The sequence below is a fragment of the Pseudoliparis swirei genome, chromosome 16 (genome assembly GCF_029220125.1).
Source record: "Pseudoliparis swirei isolate HS2019 ecotype Mariana Trench chromosome 16, NWPU_hadal_v1, whole genome shotgun sequence".
NCBI lineage: Eukaryota > Metazoa > Chordata > Actinopteri > Perciformes > Liparidae > Pseudoliparis > Pseudoliparis swirei.
In genome coordinates, this window is record NC_079403.1 from 13,597,713 (window position 1) to 13,615,330 (window position 17,618).

The 17,618-nt window shown below is 41.8% G+C and overlaps 4 protein-coding genes across 7 annotated transcripts in view; 1 reads left to right on the forward strand and 3 right to left on the reverse strand.

The window, feature by feature from the left end:
- The window catches only part of tpk1 (thiamin pyrophosphokinase 1), a 61,486-nt gene extending 60,042 nt beyond the window's left edge, over nucleotides 1-1,444 (forward strand). For all 4 annotated transcript variants that reach the window (XM_056434322.1, XM_056434323.1, XM_056434324.1 and 1 more), the window contains one exon: nucleotides 946-1,444. In XM_056434322.1, coding sequence (XP_056290297.1) covers nucleotides 946-1,091 — 146 coding nt within the window. In that variant the 3' untranslated portion in view covers nucleotides 1,092-1,444. The remainder of the gene's footprint in view (nucleotides 1-945) is intronic.
- A 314-nt stretch (nucleotides 1,445-1,758) lies between these two features.
- Nucleotides 1,759-4,354, reverse strand: sec61g (SEC61 translocon subunit gamma). Its single transcript, XM_056434325.1, has 4 exons — nucleotides 4,245-4,354; nucleotides 3,772-3,875; nucleotides 2,783-2,885; nucleotides 1,759-1,914 (listed from the first exon to the last, which is right to left on the reverse strand). Exons 2-4 carry the CDS (start codon nucleotides 3,863-3,865, stop codon nucleotides 1,905-1,907), a joined length of 207 nt encoding a protein of 68 aa, XP_056290300.1. The 5' UTR covers nucleotides 3,866-3,875; nucleotides 4,245-4,354; the 3' UTR covers nucleotides 1,759-1,904.
- Nucleotides 4,355-5,388: 1,034 nt separating this feature from the next.
- On the reverse strand, nucleotides 5,389-14,212 carry zgc:112332 (uncharacterized protein LOC553712 homolog). Its single transcript, XM_056434319.1, has 7 exons — nucleotides 14,138-14,212; nucleotides 13,440-13,555; nucleotides 11,401-11,556; nucleotides 11,017-11,121; nucleotides 9,117-9,326; nucleotides 6,485-6,677; nucleotides 5,389-6,286 (listed from the first exon to the last, which is right to left on the reverse strand). Exons 1-7 carry the CDS (start codon nucleotides 14,146-14,148, stop codon nucleotides 6,184-6,186), a joined length of 894 nt encoding a protein of 297 aa, XP_056290294.1. The 5' UTR covers nucleotides 14,149-14,212; the 3' UTR covers nucleotides 5,389-6,183.
- A 236-nt stretch (nucleotides 14,213-14,448) lies between these two features.
- si:dkey-73n8.3 (uncharacterized protein LOC100150965 homolog) overlaps nucleotides 14,449-17,618 on the reverse strand; it is a gene marked incomplete at its 5' end in the record, with an annotated part of 3,254 nt that continues 84 nt past the window's right edge. Inside the window, 6 exons of the mRNA XM_056434706.1 lie at nucleotides 14,449-15,006; nucleotides 15,724-15,916; nucleotides 16,479-16,688; nucleotides 16,988-17,092; nucleotides 17,182-17,337; nucleotides 17,570-17,618. The exon at nucleotides 17,570-17,618 is cut by the window's right edge and continues 84 nt beyond it. Coding sequence (XP_056290681.1) covers nucleotides 14,904-15,006; nucleotides 15,724-15,916; nucleotides 16,479-16,688; nucleotides 16,988-17,092; nucleotides 17,182-17,337; nucleotides 17,570-17,618 — 816 coding nt within the window. The remainder of the gene's footprint in view (nucleotides 15,007-15,723; nucleotides 15,917-16,478; nucleotides 16,689-16,987; nucleotides 17,093-17,181; nucleotides 17,338-17,569) is intronic.

Here is a 17,618-nt window from a genome sequence, read left to right on the forward strand (position 1 = left end):
AAGGAGTCATTAATAATAACTCCCAAATTAAATGTCACGTACTACATGCAAGTTAAAGCTACGTGTTTGTTAAGTTGTTAAGAGTTGTCTTTACCAGTTCATGAAAGCACGGTCAGGGTGAAAGATAAGTCCTTATTTATTCAGGTCAGCTGTTTGATGCCCTCTAGCTGATACTGAGCTTCCTGGTCGGACCACTTGATGTCAGTGTTGGCTTGGCGTCCGTTCAGGAAAATCACTTTCAGTTCACCTTTTAGTACATTCACGCTGTTGTTTACAGCTTTATATTACGTAAAACATCACTTGGCACCAATGGAGCACAAAGAAAATATGTATAATACATTAATTGCAGTCTTTAAATGTTTCAGTCAATAACCATGATGGTTTAACAAAATGAAAACGCCAAATCAACTACTTGAACGGTTTAATCTTTAACGCATTAGGTCTTGACATCTAGGGGCATATATTCTGGTAAAGGACTTATCGCTGGTCATGCGGTTGAAAAATGTATCCAAATATTGAATTATTATTTGAAATGTTCCGCTCATAAAGGTTGAGTTTGCTCTCAAACCTGATTTGCCTCCTTTCCTGTGAGAGGCAGCTGCTGGAGATTCTGAGGGGATCTGTTAGCACTTCAGTAACTATGAGGTACGCTCAGAATAATGAAGCCTTTGTGAACGCGTGCAGTTTGGGTTGTTAACCTTTTGGCCTCGGCCCAAATGTCTTCGCGCCGACATAAAGCAAAGTCCTCTCTGGTGAGGCCTTTTCATATCACTGCATTATTAAGTCAAATAACAGGAAATGCAGACGTCATGATTATAATAAAACAAGTGACACGGAACAAGTAGTCTACTTTTCCCCCATTGAATAATTGAACTACGTTAAGTGCAGCATCTGTCGAACCTCTTTACTTCTGCATTTAATCACTTCCCCGTCTCCTCTGTCCAGATAACCAGATCTTGCAGTTTGGGAAGCTGGTGAGCACCTCCAACGCCTATGAACCCGTTGCCCCTGGAAACCCCAGAAAGCCTGTAACCGTGACAACAGACCAGCCCCTGCTCTGGAGCATGGGCATCTGCGAGGACGGGCAATGACACAGAAGAAGCCCTCTTGTTCTCGGGCCACGTGTGACGACGAAGAACGTGCAACTGCTTTGCTACAGCTGAGCTATGGCGAGCGCACACGTCTGAGAGGTTCTGTACGGCACGAGGTCAAAAGAGGACGAGGTTGAAAGCTCCATGGTTTCCATGATCGTCTTGTGATGTGACCAAGCCTTGGGCAGCTCGGTTGGAATACAAGAAAATTCCAAACTGACCAAAACATCTGACTTAGTTTCTACACCACAGTGGCCATCTTTGACTGATATTTACTGTGTTATTTTAACAGGTTTGGATACACTTCCTCAATGTGCAGGGTTGAATTAAAAATGACCACATACGACCAGAAATGCAAGCATTATTCCATCCTAACATCTGGTTCTCTTTGAGAAGGACAGCATGCGGCGACATTATAATCCCTGAAGTCCAGCTTCCTTTAAATGAGTGCAGGCAGGCGTCTGCTTTGCATCACGGCCGACACACACGCCATGTGCCTCTTGAGGTCAGGGCTTCTGCTAAGTACGAGAGGACATATTGTTGACCCAGCTTCAAATTATTAGTGCCTTTTGTACAATATTTCTGAAAGCCAGAAAGGTTGTTGTTTTTAACTGTTGTATACATGCAATAGGTATAGAAATGCAATTTGGAAAGAAGACAAATCTAGTCTGTTTTCATCTGTTTTATTTACACATCGAAATATAAATGTTGTGCCCAAAATGTAAAAATGCCATCCCTTCCATCCCCATCACACTTTGCACCACTGTCTCCTGCCACCGGGTGTTGACGTTTGTTTTTCTTCTGGACCAGGACCTAACCACCACTAGAAAACAGAAAAACAACAAAGGCAGAGTTAATGATTGGAGAAAACAAAAAATGAACATTACTGTAATATTCACTGCTGAAGAAAACTAGTCTCCGAAAAGCCATAATGTGCATCGGTCAGTTACCACTAACATTTAGAATTGTACCACAACTTTCTTCCAAAGACAGACAATCCACCTCCTACACTTTAGTAAACTGTATTTTCTGACTGTTAAGATAATGGCCTAAATAAAGTATATATAGTATTTGGATGTTATATCCTACTGTGCCCAAAAATAAAATCATGACTGCTGCAGTGCGACTGCTTGACTGATGTTGAGACCAAGATCTGCTTTAGTCGAGTCTGTATAGTATCCATACTAGTTGTATAACCATACACACAATTCAAGGATGAATACTGTCATTTTGGGATCACGTTATCATGTACAAAATGTAGGTATTTAAAGAGATCTCAATGATGAGAGCCTGTTCCAGCTCCAATAGATAACTGGCATTTAAATTCACATTCAATTTAGTATCAGACTACAAATACTTCAGATTGTGATTTTTAAACGGGGAATAAAATCCTAATTAATAGTGCAGCACTGCATCATGTCGCATACCCAATTTGACACATTTAAAACCGCTTTGCCGTGAGTAAATCGAGACAAAGCATTTAAGTTGTGAAAAGGAAGTGTGAGGAAAAAGCATCCCCTCAGGAGACATCACCGATCTCTTTGAGTCACTGGGATCAAATGTTTAAAGAACGTGTCCCAGGACGGAGTCGGGAAGCACACAACCGCTGTCAACCTCAACTGTAAAAATAATAACCAAGTGTACGATACAATCGCCACGCAGGTAGGTGTTACGGTGTTACTGCTACTTACACGATGATGTTGTTGATGGGGATGTGAATGAGCTTGACAAAGAAACCAATGAAACCCATGATGGCAAACCCGATTGCTGTGGCCATGGCAATCTTCTGGAATTCTAAAAGAGGGCAAGAAAATGTCAAAATACAAAAAAAAATTACAATTGAGCTCATTAAGAACAGGGTTCTTACACATTTTGACCGATGGATTTCCATGACATTTCCAGGACTTTAAACCAAATTTCCATGACCAAACTGAAATCTCGGTATAAACATGAACATTTTTGAAAATTGTGCGCATTGAGCGTACGCCGGCTTATATTTTTAGCGTCTTTCTTTAAAAAAAACATATTAATTATTTCAAACTCTGCGTCAATGAACATGTGATTATAACAAATTTCCATGACTTTTCCCAAACTTTTATGATTTAAGTTTTTTCCATGACTTTTCCGGGCCTGGAAATAACCATTTTAAAATTCCATGACTTTTCCAGGTTTTCCACGACCGTACGAACCCTGTAAGAAGAGAAAATAATCGCTCCTTGGATCCATCAATCTTGTACATTTCATTCAGAAAAAAAGGACAATAAAAGGGATTTAAGAAGTAATGCAGACAGAGAACTAGAATGGGCACTCGGTAGAGCGCATACCTTCGCATATCACAAGATTGGGCATTGAATTAGGAACATTTTGGCATTATTTGCATGCCAATTGGATATAAATTGACCGAGCTATGGTAAAAAGAAGTTGACCTTTTCATGACCTTGACCATGACCTTTGACCCGATCGATCCCAAAATCTAATCAAATGGTCCCCAGATAATAACCAATCATCCCACCAAATTTCATGCGATTCGGTTTAATACTTTTTTAATTATGCGAATAACACGCATACAAATAAATAAATAAATGGCGATCAAAACATTTTCAATGCGTAGGTAAAGACACACGTCACCGAGACTCAAAGGTGGAGTCTCGTAGTGGAAATGCGGACGCTATAAACGTACCTTTCCTGTCGGGTTTAGTGCATCTCTTCACGAGTCTTATGGAGTCTTTGACGAACTGCCGGCTGGGCTCAACGAACTGCATCACCTGGTCCATGGCGGTCGAGCTGCACGCAGAAGACAGACAAGCTTGAAGTGGTTCGAGTGCTGACGTTGACGTCAGCAGCCAGAGCCGTCCGTGATTCCCATGACGCTAACATTGTTAATACACACTGTTTTCTCCCAGCCCTCCAGGTCACATTTCCACAAGTACGTTTTAAGAAAAGTGACCTTCTCACTGAAAACCGTGTTTTGAAGTACGATGTGGTCGTTAGCTTGTCTTTGCTAGCCAGCTAACGTTATCGTGAGAAAAGGCTATCAGGTCGACGCGACGATGCGTTAGCTGGAAAATCTAACCAATAAACAACAAATGATAGTGAAAAATATCAAAACAGTAAGTGGATGAACATAATAATATTAAATCGGTTTTATCCTACCTGTTTCTGAGGTCGATGGGACGACAAGACAGTCAGAGGAATGAGGGACACGTCGCGTTTGGGCTACTCGGCAGGAAGAAGGGCTGACGTATACTTTACTCGCGCATGCGCATTGGTCTTCGTTACACAATTTAATTGAACTCGAGATATTCTCTACACTGCCACCTAGAGGCGAGGAGGGTTTAAAGCAGAGACTACAGTTCACGGCAATGATACCCGGATATATTCCAACAATAAAGCACGTTTGAGACCGGAATTATTTGAAGAATTGAAACATAAAAGAGATAAAATAATTGTATTTTCCCTCATATTGCTACATTTGTTTAATCTCTACACACAGCACGATTTACTGTGATTAATGTGTCAACTTTATAAGTGAATAATTGTGATAAATGTAATTTGATGACACTGTTTCATTTGTTTGTCCAAGCCGAGGCTACATATTCAACTTCATACTATATGTTTGTGTCACAGCAGGGCAGCTGTGGGATCTGTCTTACTAACAAACTATGGACAGTAATTCCATATCAGGTATGGAGGAATATTTCCTGAAATAATAGTTTACAATTTGTTTTAAATGAAAATAAGAGTATTTCTGGAAACAGGACAGCTGACTGGGGGGACATTGTTGTTGGTGAGTGTGATTATTGATCTCAACCAGTTCAGGCTACACACATTGCTTTGAGGGAGCATTGTTCCTTCACTCCTTGTTACCACTCCTCTTGCTCATGCCACAACCCTTTAGTCCTAACTCCTCCAACATGTGCTTTGGATGAAGATACTCTTTCTCAATAGCATGTTCTCTTGATCTTTGTATCTTAATCTATCAAGTCTACAGTATAACAAGTCCCTCTTTCACAGTGACACTCACATGCAGTAGAGATGCAGTCCACTGCATTATTTGCACATGTCCATTATCGGGGCTTCAATCAATTGGCAAAATAGGAAGTACATTTGTCAGTTTAATGAATAGACAATGGCGTGAGTCACGTTGAAATTCCTTCATCTGTTTGGGTGGCATGGCTCAGACTTTAAGACCCTTAATTATCTCATTGTTAATACACTAAACGTACCTAATCTCCGTTAACGCTCAAAGGTACTATTTATCCCAGTGTCAACCCAACTCAGCAAACTCACAACTTACTTACTCAGTCATGTACTTTAATTATACATAAAAGTCACAAACCAGCAGAACGTTGCAATCTGTGTCAGTCTAGTTTAATTGTTTTACATAAAGTACATATCGTCACATTAACAGACTTTGAAGTGTTTCCCTTCATCAGTTAACAGGAAGGCAGATGATACAACGCTGTCTGAAAAGGGCATACGTTTAGACCAGTTTTATTCCCCAATTAATAAATGTATAATACTTTAAAATGCTACAAAACCCACTTCATATTTCATCCGTCAAGGGCTTTAACTATCAACCAATATACAGGATATGTGATCCGATGTACAGTATTTCATTCAAATGTTACTTTGATAGAAAGAATTTTGGAGGCAGATTAGAGCTAAATAGTTTTCACCAGAGCCTAAAACTATCGTTCCACCAGACTGGAATTCAAAGAGTAACAGAGTACATTTCATCCAAAGCAAGACCATGCTGGCTAACACCTTTTAACATCTTTACAAAGCAACAAGATGAAGCTGCAACTTCAAGATACAAAACTACCTAAACATAGAATGACCACACGGGTCAGTGAAAGTACAGCAAAAATACACTTTTGTAATGCAACCACCAATTTGACAAATTGTCATTTTTATATTTATACAAAATAAAAGAGCTCTCATTTTTGAACTGTTCTGTACTTTGAGTTATAAAAAGAACCTGTTTGACATTCCTAACAGTAATGCCTATATAAAAGTGTGTAAACGTGCTCTTTAACAGGTGATACATCACATACAATGTCCTTTGACTGCACAGTTAATGGAATGCTGTTCAGTGCCAGGTGATGCCAAGCATGTTACAGCTGATCTCCCACAGCTTTTGATCCACGTCTTCATCAGAAGCCATCCGTGAGCATCTGGCAGGAGCACAGTCACTGTCCAGGGCAGAGAATGACCGTTACACACTGTGCTGTGTTTGTTTCTCATACAATAATACAACATGTTAACTTACCTCAGCTATAAACGGGAGACTATTTTATTAGTCAGCAGGTAGTAATACTGTGCAACATTAAGTCTGAACTCTGAAAGTTCCGGTATAACCAATTGTAGGTGTGTTGAAGTACTGCGTGTACCTGAAGTACCCTCCACTCTGGCTGTCCAGGCCTGGCTCCACAGCACAGTAGATGGTGGTCTGTGCTCCCTCCAGTGTCGTCTTGGTAAAAATCCTGAAGATCTTCACTGCCACCTGGATACATTGGTGCTGGTGTCTCCACAGGTCAGACTGCACCACCCCCGGGTGCAGAGAGAACACGCTCACCCCTGTGCCTGCAACACAAACACAGGCCCCTATGGTCACCTACACGCATAATGCTATGTAAACAATGACATGCAAACAAGTACATCAACATTATTGTCATATGCACACTCGTATGATTTTGAACACAATTTACACATATTTCTTTGCAAAATATGCTTCTTTCTTAAAATGTGTTCTTTCTTTTGAATGTCTTATTTTTGGTTTGTTTTTTAGTTAAAATCCAAATGAACTTGATGTTGACAGCTATACTCCAGATTAGGGGTCACCAACCTTTTTGAAAATGAGAGCTACTTCAAGGGTGCAAAATAATACGAAGGGCTTCTAGTTTGATAGAAACTTCCCGAATAACAAATTTGCACAGATCACCTTTTATTAATGAGTCACCACACGACTTCCACGTTTGATGAAACCTGAAGCTTGTATAACTACGGTCTTTTGATTGTTCTGACCAACATTCTAAACTGATCTGATTAAGAACATAGAACTATATTTATCGATAAAACCAGAGGAGAGCAACCAACTCTGTAAAATTCAAGCATGTCTTAAAGACATAAAAACATGGATGACCTGCAACTTCTTGATGTTAAACTCAGACAAAACCGAAGTAATTTTAATCGGCCCTGAGCACCTCAGAGATCAATTATCTGGTGATGTGGATTCTGTAGACGGCATTGCCCTGGCATCCAACACCACTGTAAAGAATCTTGGCGTTATCTTTGATCGGGACTTGTCCTTTAACTCCCACGTAAAGCAAATCTCAAGGACTGCATTCTTTCATCTACGTAATATTTCAAAATCAGGCACATCTTGTCTCAAAAGATGCAGAAAAATTGGTTCACGCGTCGTTACTTGAGACTGGATTACTGCAACTCCTTATTAGCAGGCTGCTCTAATAAATCTCTTAGGTCCCTCCAGTTGATCCAGAATGCTGCAGCTCGTGTTCTCACTAAAACTAAGAAAAGAGATCACATCACTCCTGCACTAGCTGCTCTGCACTGGCTCCCAGTAAAATCAAGAATCACTTTTAAAATTCTTCTCTTAACGTACAAAGCCTTGATTGGTGATACTCCATCATATCTTAAGGAGCTTGTCGCACTAAATGCGGGACTACTTGTAGTTCCTAGAGTCTTAAAAAGTAGAATGGGAGCCAGAGCCTTTAGTTATCAAGCTCCTCTATTATGGAACCAGCTTCCAATTTCAGTCCGGGAGGCAGACACAGTCACCTCGTTTAAGAGTAGACTTAAGACCTTCCTCTTTGACAGAGCTTATAGTTAGGGCTGAATCAGGTTCACCTGGTCCAGCCCCTTGATATGCTGCTATAGGCTTATAGCTGCCGGGGCGTTTTAGGATGCACTGAGTACCTATCTCTCTTTTCTCCTTAAGGATGAATTTTCATCTCTCAATCACACGTTACTAACTCTGCTTTCTCCCGGAAGTCCTTTTGACTTTCGTCTCATGGGGTCATCGGACCCTATGAGACGGCATAGATCTATCTGCCTGATGGATCGTCTGGGTCGTGAATTCCTGCTCATGACTACGCCACTGTCCTGTTGAGACTCCGCCCTCCTCCCCACCGCCATCTGCCTGATGGATCGTGGAGGTCTCCATCGTGGAATATGCCTACTATGAACTATTCATACACTCTGTCATATTCATTGAATGTATTTTAACTCTAAATATGTCCTTCTGTACACATTACATCTATTGCATCTGTCCATCCTAGGAGAGGGATCCTCCTCTGTTGCTCTCCTCCAGGTTTCTTCCTTTCCCCTGAAGGGTTATTTGGGAGTTTTTCCTGGTCCGATGTGAGGTTTTGGGGCAGGGATGTCTATGTGTACAGATTGTAAAGCACTCCGAGACAAATTTGTAATTTGTGAAATTGGGCTATACAAATAAACTGAATTGAATTGAATAGATTGTGCCGAAAAAAACGCACAGAAATAATAAACATTTTAAGAACAATAGGTCCTCTGCTCCGACTGTCAGTGTTTGGGCCCTAATAATAATAATAATAATAATAATAATAATAATAAGCAGTGCGGCTATGTTTTTGAGGCCCCGGATATCCATTGTCAGTGACAGAATTTCAGGGTCATAGTGATATTTTATGCTCATTTGGACACTATCACTGAGATAAAGATGAACTGGTTCAGTGTTAAATATACCACTCAAAGGAAAAACACATAATAATAATATATATAAATGCAAAGAATAGAGAGATAGTCAATAGTTATTTCTTGTATTTCGAATTGGCTGGTTCACACAACGCTCACTGGAGACCGTTTCTAACTTCCCTTTCATTTTCCTCAAGTAAACCTAAATGTAGAATAATTGTGTTTAAGTATATATCATGGCTACAATGGAAATTTGTGAATCAAATTTAAAACCAAATGTGTAATTCACTTATTATTTCTTTCCTCTCGCCCTTGTGATGTGCACCACCTCACCTCGTAACCGTTTGGCAAGTGAGCGCGCAAAGAGGACGTTGGCCAGTTTGCTCTGCCCGTAGGCCTTCATGGTATCGTAGCTCCTCTCACTGTTGATGTCATCGAGTCGAATTCCAGTCCAAGTGTGGGCCACCGACGCCACGACGACGATACGGGCAGGAGCTGAGCGCTTGATGAGGTCCATTAGCAGGTAAGTCAACAGAAAATGACCTGCAAAAAGTCACGAGACACACACACAATTGCCTTCTTCTATACCCAAACTGCACAACACTGTGATGGATGTTTCTTGTTCCACTGCCAGACAAAATCACACAGATTTGGAAATTCCACACATCACATCTTTTAAATAGCAGCAATATTCTTTACTACGAACACTGATGTGATTTTGGTTTTCACAGGGCTGATGCCATCATGACACGATGAGCGTGTCTCTTTCTTTCTCTGGAGGGGTCTTTGTCCCCCCTTGTGAGACTCTCTTTCTTGCAACCCACTTGCCATGAGTTTACTCACCGTCTCTTCACGTATACGGGCAGACATTGTGGTTTTATGAATGGACTTTACAATGTGATGTTCTAGTGGTTCCATGTGATACTGGAGTCACAAGTGGTTGTTTTTCATAGTCCACATACAGCAGTACTATGTTGTTGATAATAAGCTCATTAGCTACACTGACGTTAACAAGTTGTATGTGGTCAGTAACTCACTGTATCATGAGCGCGGCTCTCTGGAAGAAAACATTCAAATATTTAGAACATGGGAATTTGTCTTAAAACTTAAAGTAGCAGAGGACGTCTATTTCTGGAGAACCGTTCGCATTAAAAGTGGAGTATGGTATTAAAATGTCATGGTAAAGTATGCCATAAAACTACTCTTGTATAGTATGTCATTAAAAAAAATGGTATGCCATCAGGAATCCTAGTTAATGTGCCCTAATAAAGTCTTTGTACCACAGTCATTATGGCTCTGGACTATATAACAAAAGCAGAAAAAAGTTTGGGGACTACTGAATTTATGTGTCATTGACTTTAATAGGTACATATGCACATTAAAGAGTTTACTTCCCCAAACAAAAGACAAAGGAGAATGGGAGAGTAAATCATGCCCATATGTGTTGACTCACCAGGGATAACATTAAATGAAAATAGTTGATCTACATGATAATAAATGTCTGCATGACTCTTAAAATGTCCTCCTCAGAACCCACAGAGTATGTGTCCTACCAATGTTGAAATAAAAAAAGGTGTGCTCTTGTACTGTATAGGTACTAAAACACTGGAAAGGTTTGCAACAACTGATTCATGTTCAAGGTACACATGCACAAGGCCACTGCCCTAAGAACGTTGCTTACCTTACTATTGTCTATTATTATCTACTATGCTTTTTTGCTGTTGACCTCACCAGAGTTTATTGATATTTACAGTACAATTACTCACATGAAGGATCTCAGTGAATGCAACAGTATGTATTTACATATGTGCACATGCATGTGTGTGTTTGTGTGTGTGCGTGTGTGTGTGCATGTGTGTGCGTACATGTGTGCGTGTGTGTCTGCAGATGTGTTGGCGAGGATGTTGGAGCACAGACTGTTCTTCTCTCTGTCAGCCTGTGACAAAAATACCACCGAGGCAAAGATAATTTGGAAGGAAGCCTGGCTGACATGTTGGCTGCAGCTTGGTTGTGTTCAATGTCTTTGTTAATACAACGTGATATTGGTTAAAATAGTTGGAACCTTCTTCAGCAGGAAAAGCCCTCCTATCACTCTGTAATCATGTTATTTAATTACAGTTTATGTTCCTTGAATTACCGAGAGTGAGCAGCCCCTCGCTTATTCATCTCGCTGATAGACATCACAGCCAACTCAACCTCTCCCCTGAATGCGATGCCTTCCAGTAGGACTTACCCAAATGATTGACACCCAACTGCATTTCAAACCCGTCCACAGTCTTGGAGTAGGGACACATCATGACGCCTGCATTGTTTATCAGGATATTCACTTGTTTCTCCTCTGAAAAGATCAGACCACAAACACAAAAGGGAGAGTTAGTCATCATTTCCTATGAGTACCATGTATGCCATAATAAGTGGCATATGTAAGTGATGTTTGGTAAGTGGACTGCATTTAGCCCTGTTCCAGTTTGCCTCTCGCTAACCCGTGCAGATGCATAAATGGTGTGAGAGCTGCTGTGCGAAGCTCAATCAGGAGTTATTCAAGTCTCTGTCTTGCTCACAGACATGTGGACCGGACGAGGCACAGACCGAACCACTTCGGTGGTCACTTTCCTACCTTTGTTGACGAGTTCAGCAAACACTCTTATGGACTTGGTGTCAGAGAGGTCCAGTTTCCTGATGACCACATTCTCATTTCCTGTGTCTTCCAAAATGTCCGTTCGCGCCTCCTCCGCCCTCTCCAGGTCTCTGCACGCCATGATGATGCGTGCGCCTGAAAAACAAGGACCAAAGGTCACTCATTCAACTTATGAGGATAATGTTCTCTCCATTCCAAACGAGTGCCGCCGCCGCCCCCACTCTGAATAAATCACTGTCTTTTCCTGTGTTATACTAATGAATGAATATGAATCTGGCTTAAATGCTGAAAAGTTTCCAAACTCAAAAATACAGAAGCATTGGTCATTTGCATGCACACAAAGCTGACTGCGTCAATCGAGGGGCAAGTATGGGAATCTGAACTTTTGCGATTATCCTCGAAGGTTTTCTAACCTCTCATTCAGCGTCTCATTTAGCCAGGTGCTCCACTCACATGAACACAAGACCCTTTCAACTGTGTCATTCTCATTCACCTCCGACGCAAATGACGTGGCATTCCCTTTAATGAGCAGAGAAAGGGAGCTTTGAGGACAGACACACACACACACAGACACACACACACAAAAACAAATAGAACGACAACTCCCCCTCCACACAATAAAATACAAAATAGCTGCTGTGCCCACCAATTATGGAAGAGGAGAGCCATTAACCAGTTGGAGCGTAGCGTCTGTATCCCATCACAGTGTCTTTGTTCCGACTTGCTGTTCCCATGTTGGAAAACCCAATTGTTCCCTCATTTCTCTGAGCCAAGTTCACTCAATTAAATTAAATAGTAAACTAATGGGGGAATGGAAGTTAAAGATCACCCAGCAGATGATACACAGTGGTATTGAGGCGTAATAATTTCCAGGATATGCAATAAGGAAAAAATGCAAGTCAAACTTGATCCTATTCTGTATATTCAGATTCAACAATAAATACATTTATTTGGTTCTACATAGTAAATGAGTAATACATAAATGATTAAAAAACGTTGGGATTTGGTGCGGTTGTCCCAATACAGCAGGAGGCACCTTCTGTTATGAATCCTAGCAAATCTAATCATGTTGTCATCATGTCATTGTATAATCCAATTAACTGAAAAATGATCCAATAATTTGACAGGGAATTCTCCGAAAGCAAAGACCACAGTATTATCATTTTCCTCTGGCACTCATGATTCTTTCTTTTGTCATTTTTCGTTTTTCTTCCATTTTGTTTTTCTCTACATTTCATACAATCTTTTGGTTAAAAAGAAAACAGTCAGATGAATTCACACACACGCACACAGTGGTAGTTTAAACCCCAAAAAGAGGGAGATGCCATGCACAGCCTTCCAAGTGCAAACACATGTAAGAAAGAAAATCACATATGCAGAACCATTTTTTAATTACTCACTGCATGTGTGTGTGTGTGTGTGTGTGTGTGTGTGTGTGTGTGTGTGTGTGTGTGTGTGTGTGTGTGTGTGTGCACTGCTGGGAGCACTCTCCTGCCTGTCTGGCTCCAGAGGGGAGCAGACCCTCACAATGCCCCCTCTGTCCCTTAATGCATCGTCAGTCTTCCATCACTGCTATTTCTCAGTCATTTGGATTGGTGAAAAGGTTAAGCAAGAAGTTCAATTTGAATATCTCTTTTCCATCTGCTCCTCATGTTAGTCTTGGCATATGCAAGAAGTGAGGGTATTCTGAGGTCATAAAATCACTTCATACAGGCGCACCAAAACATAAACAGCATAAGCACATTGGATATTCACACAAGTAGGACTAAACCTGATTCTATGGTGGAGGTCGGAGGACCGAGCGCACCAGTCAAAAATCACGCTTTATAGCTTCAAACAACCCAAAGCATTAGAGGTGCTTAATTCCAAGGGGAAAGAGTGGAATGTGTAAATCACAGTTTGGTATTCAGTGAAAATGGAAGATAACTTCCAAAGAAGCAGGTACACATTAATGTGAGCAAGCCATAAATAGACCGGGGCAGATGGGGAGAGAGACACAAGCCTGAGCAGTCGGCTACCTCTTCTCGCCAGGTCCCTGGTCGTTTCCTTTCCAATACCAGTGTTGGCTCCGGTGATGACGACTGTTTTCCCATCCAGCCTCTCCTCAGATGACCAGCGGTTACAGCACACACTCCTGAACAACACACATCAATCACAGAAACCTTCATAATACATACGATTTACAACCCCCACTGCTGCTATGGCTGTGTGTAATCTACTTTGTCAAACAGTCATACAGAAACTTGATCCTTTGTGGAATTTTCCATAAAAGTGAAGAGAAGTGAAGTGAAGTGAATATGTTCACAGGAAAATCATTCATGCTAAACATGATCCATCAATTGAGGATTAAAAGCACATATCTTTTGAAGGTTTTCTAAATCCTGCATAGGCTGCATCTACATCACCTGATTATGAATATGATATGAAAACACCTGGCTATATACACACTCCCATAAGAATAAAAGAAAGATATTCAGTTTAAACTCACTAACAGTTTCACAGGAGCAAAACAGAAACAGCCTGGTTTCTTCAACTGTTTTCTTTTTTTTCATTTACAAATGACTAATGAATACTAATAATGTACAGGCAAAGACAAACGGTCTGCATCGATGCACATTACACATGTAACCGGTAAAAACGGAACAACCCGCCAGCTCGGTGTAATCTAAAGACCTGGAAGCCACCGACCTCACGACATGCGTTTCTTTTTTCCTACCTGCAGTTCATTCTGCAACAGATTCCCACCTCAGGACCAGTGAGCCACTTCAGCAAGAAATGAATTTACCTCCCGAGTCCGGTCCTCCCATCGTGTCATCTTTCTCCACCCCGCCGCGTTGCTCCGTGACAATAACACGGCTGGGCCAATCAGGAGCGAGCCGACGCGTAATTGACGAGCAAGTTGTGGGCCGTGGAAACAGAGGGACTCGGGTTACGGGCTGCTTTCACCAGAGAGCGGGAGGAAACCACCATCTTCTTCACCTTCTTCATCTTCACCTTCTTATTCTTCATCTTCTTATTCTTCATCATCTTCTTCTTCTTCTTTCTCCTCTTCCCCACCACTGCTGTGCGTGACACCACTCAGCTTCGAGAAAGCATGCAACCCCAAAAAAAACAGTCCCCGCCCCCAAACGACCCGCACATAATCGTGTTAGATATTTAATAACTCACGCAGAAGAGGAGTTCCCGAGGCAACAGTGACGCTTGAGAATAAGCTTCAGCTGCATGCCGACATCCGAGCATGATGATCCAAACACAGACCAGAACAATTGGCAAGTTTGAATACCAGTGATTATTTTTTCTTATGAACATTGCTTTCTCCAACCTCTTAGCATTCTCAGCCTTCATTACTTGAGTGTTACCAATCAAATAATGTCAACAGATAGATTAAATACATCCTGATGATGGTATGATATTTAGGGGTATCACTATGTGCTCGTGTATAGAGCCGTATAGCCTGAAGGAGAGCATGTTGAGATGGAGGTTTATCTCCAGCGGATGCTGAGCTGTTGGCAGCTCACAGCCCACAGCTTCAAGGCAGTGCCATCGTCCTGCCCCGCCCTTGAGGGCTCTGCACTGGCACAGTCCCTTGAAGAGAAGGAAAGACACAGTCAAGGCCTCTTTCTGTGCATACAGCTTTTTTTTGGTCTTGATTTTTTTTAATACCTTTTTAAACACCCTGTTTCTCTGTATCTGATCCTCCTCTGAAGAACACTTTTCACAGCAACCATTTTGCCATGCCATTGCAGGTTAAGCACAGGTGTCATTTTAACATGAATGATGGCCCTGTTTCATTTAGGTTGGCCAGTATAGTGTTGGTATAGTGCCTGCTGGATCACCGCGATGACTTAGACACTAAATCGAATGGGATCAATTACACCTTTGTATGGCATTTCAAAAGAGCTGCTGGGAAAAGGGCCCATTGTAATTGTTACAGAATTAAGGAGGGAAATCCTATGAGAAAAGTACATTCTGTACATTGAGTGTATGGCCTATCGGTGGCTGTGATCACTTTTATATAGCTGTCATGTCGCTGATTGACATACTTTTAATAAGACTGTTTGAGGTTCTTGCTGACCGACAAATCCAGGGAGGAAATACTGTTAACATTGTGAAATATGTTAATGACAACAAAAATATCAAACATTATGCACCATTGAAGAAACAACGACCTCCGATTGTTTAAATGTGTGTTGTGACGCTCCCTGATGTCTGCTTGCAGCTCTCAGGAGGCTTGAGAAGTGGCCTGTTTAGGTGGATTTGAATGAAGTATTGCTCGAGAGTGCAACAGCATTTCAGACTGACTTGTAATATCCTCCGGTGACCAGCTGGTGCTCAGGAGTGACGGCACAGTAGATGGAGGTGTAGGCTCCCTCTGCTGGGGTCTTCATCATGAAAGCGATTGCCTTGGATATGGCCATGAGAGGGCTCCCCAGGTGCCTCGTGATCTCAGTGTTTACCGTGCCGGGGTCCACAGAGTAAGCCATCACGCCGTGAGCTGTTAACCAAGGGGATGCATTTAGGTTCAGAATTTCTTTCAAATGGTTTATGTGGATGCCCCCTTCCCAAAACCCTCTTTGCGTTCCTATCTCACTGTCGTGTTTTGGTCAACCTGAAATGAAGATAACCTTAAAAAACAACATAAGAGTACTCAGACACAAATTACATGGTGCTAGGACGTAATGATAAACATGTGAGTTTGATATCAGAATCCTGGTACTGTATGTTAACTCAAAGCTTTACATATGAATAAAATACATCTGTCATTCTAATCACGATAATACGACCATTGTGTTCTTAGAAACAAGTTTCTCCAGCTCTGTTTCTTGCCCAGAGCGGCTGTGGTTGAGGCATGGGACTCTCACACTGGCAAGGGATGGAGATCCATTTTTTCCGCATAGTTAAAGAGACAGAGATCCACAGAAAGATACTTAAAGCAAAACATACATAATGCATCATAATGTTGCCTTCTCTCTCTCTCTCTGTTACACACACACACACACACACACACACACACACACACACACACACACACACACGCATACACGCACACAACCTACCCTCAATCCTTTGGGCCAGCTCTCTGGTAAACAGGATGTTGGCCAGCTTGCTCTGAGCGTAGGCCCTGACAGGGTGGTATCCTTTCTCGCCGCTCAGGTCATCAAACTGGATCTTTCCCATCGTGTGAGCTATCGAGGACAAGTTGATGACCCGGGAAGGGGCTGAGTGCTTCAGCAAGTCCAGTAGCAGAAAGGTCAAGAAGAAATGACCTGAAGAGGGAACAGTCAGGTGAAAGTAGAGGGGAAATCAGACGCAGAAGGAGCAAGATAAGAACATTGTGGAGGAAGAGACAAATACACAAAGGATTTAGAGATTGGCTGACTGGTCATCCATTAAATGGAAACAGAGCAACACAATTAACTGGTTGATAATACTTCATGGCTAAATTAGAAGTGACGGCCACTGGCAGGGCCCACAGACAGATTTATACATCTCAACAAAGCTTCCCACCAACACAGAGACAAGTTCCCTCAAATTGGTGTGTTTCCTATACATTTTAATCTCATACCCAAGTGATTGACTCCAAACTGCATCTCATATCCATCCACTGTGGTGGCGTAAGGGCACATAGCCACACCTGCATTGTTGATCAGATAGTGAAGAGCCTTCTCATCTGGTAAAACAAAACATATGTTACCATCATTACAGTCTTTATGAAAAGCTGTGTTCCAATGTATGTGTGTGTGCGTGCATGCCACCCACCGTTGTAGATATTCTCAGCAAACTGGCAGATAGATTTGGTGTCAGCCAGATCCAGTTGCCTGGCGACTACTTTGGCTCCCTTTACCTCCCCCATGATGTCGCGAGCAGCTTGCTCCCCCTTTGCCATGTCTCTGCATGCCAAAATCACCCGAACCCCTACGGAGATTGACACCTCTTAACGGTGACTGTCAGGCGTGAGTTGTAATTCCAGTTTTCTTTCTCTGGTCCCACATGTTTTAAACTGTATTTTATTGTTTGTGAGGATTATTTCTAAACAATTTCCACACAGGCACTCTAAGTCACACAGCAAGAGAGAATAATAGAAAAGGCCTGCAGTCATCATGGTGCTCATTTGTCTGTCTTTAATTGTGCGGTTCTGCTTGCTTGCCTCTGCCTGCCAGGTCCTTCGCTGTCTCTTTGCCTATTCCAACATTGGC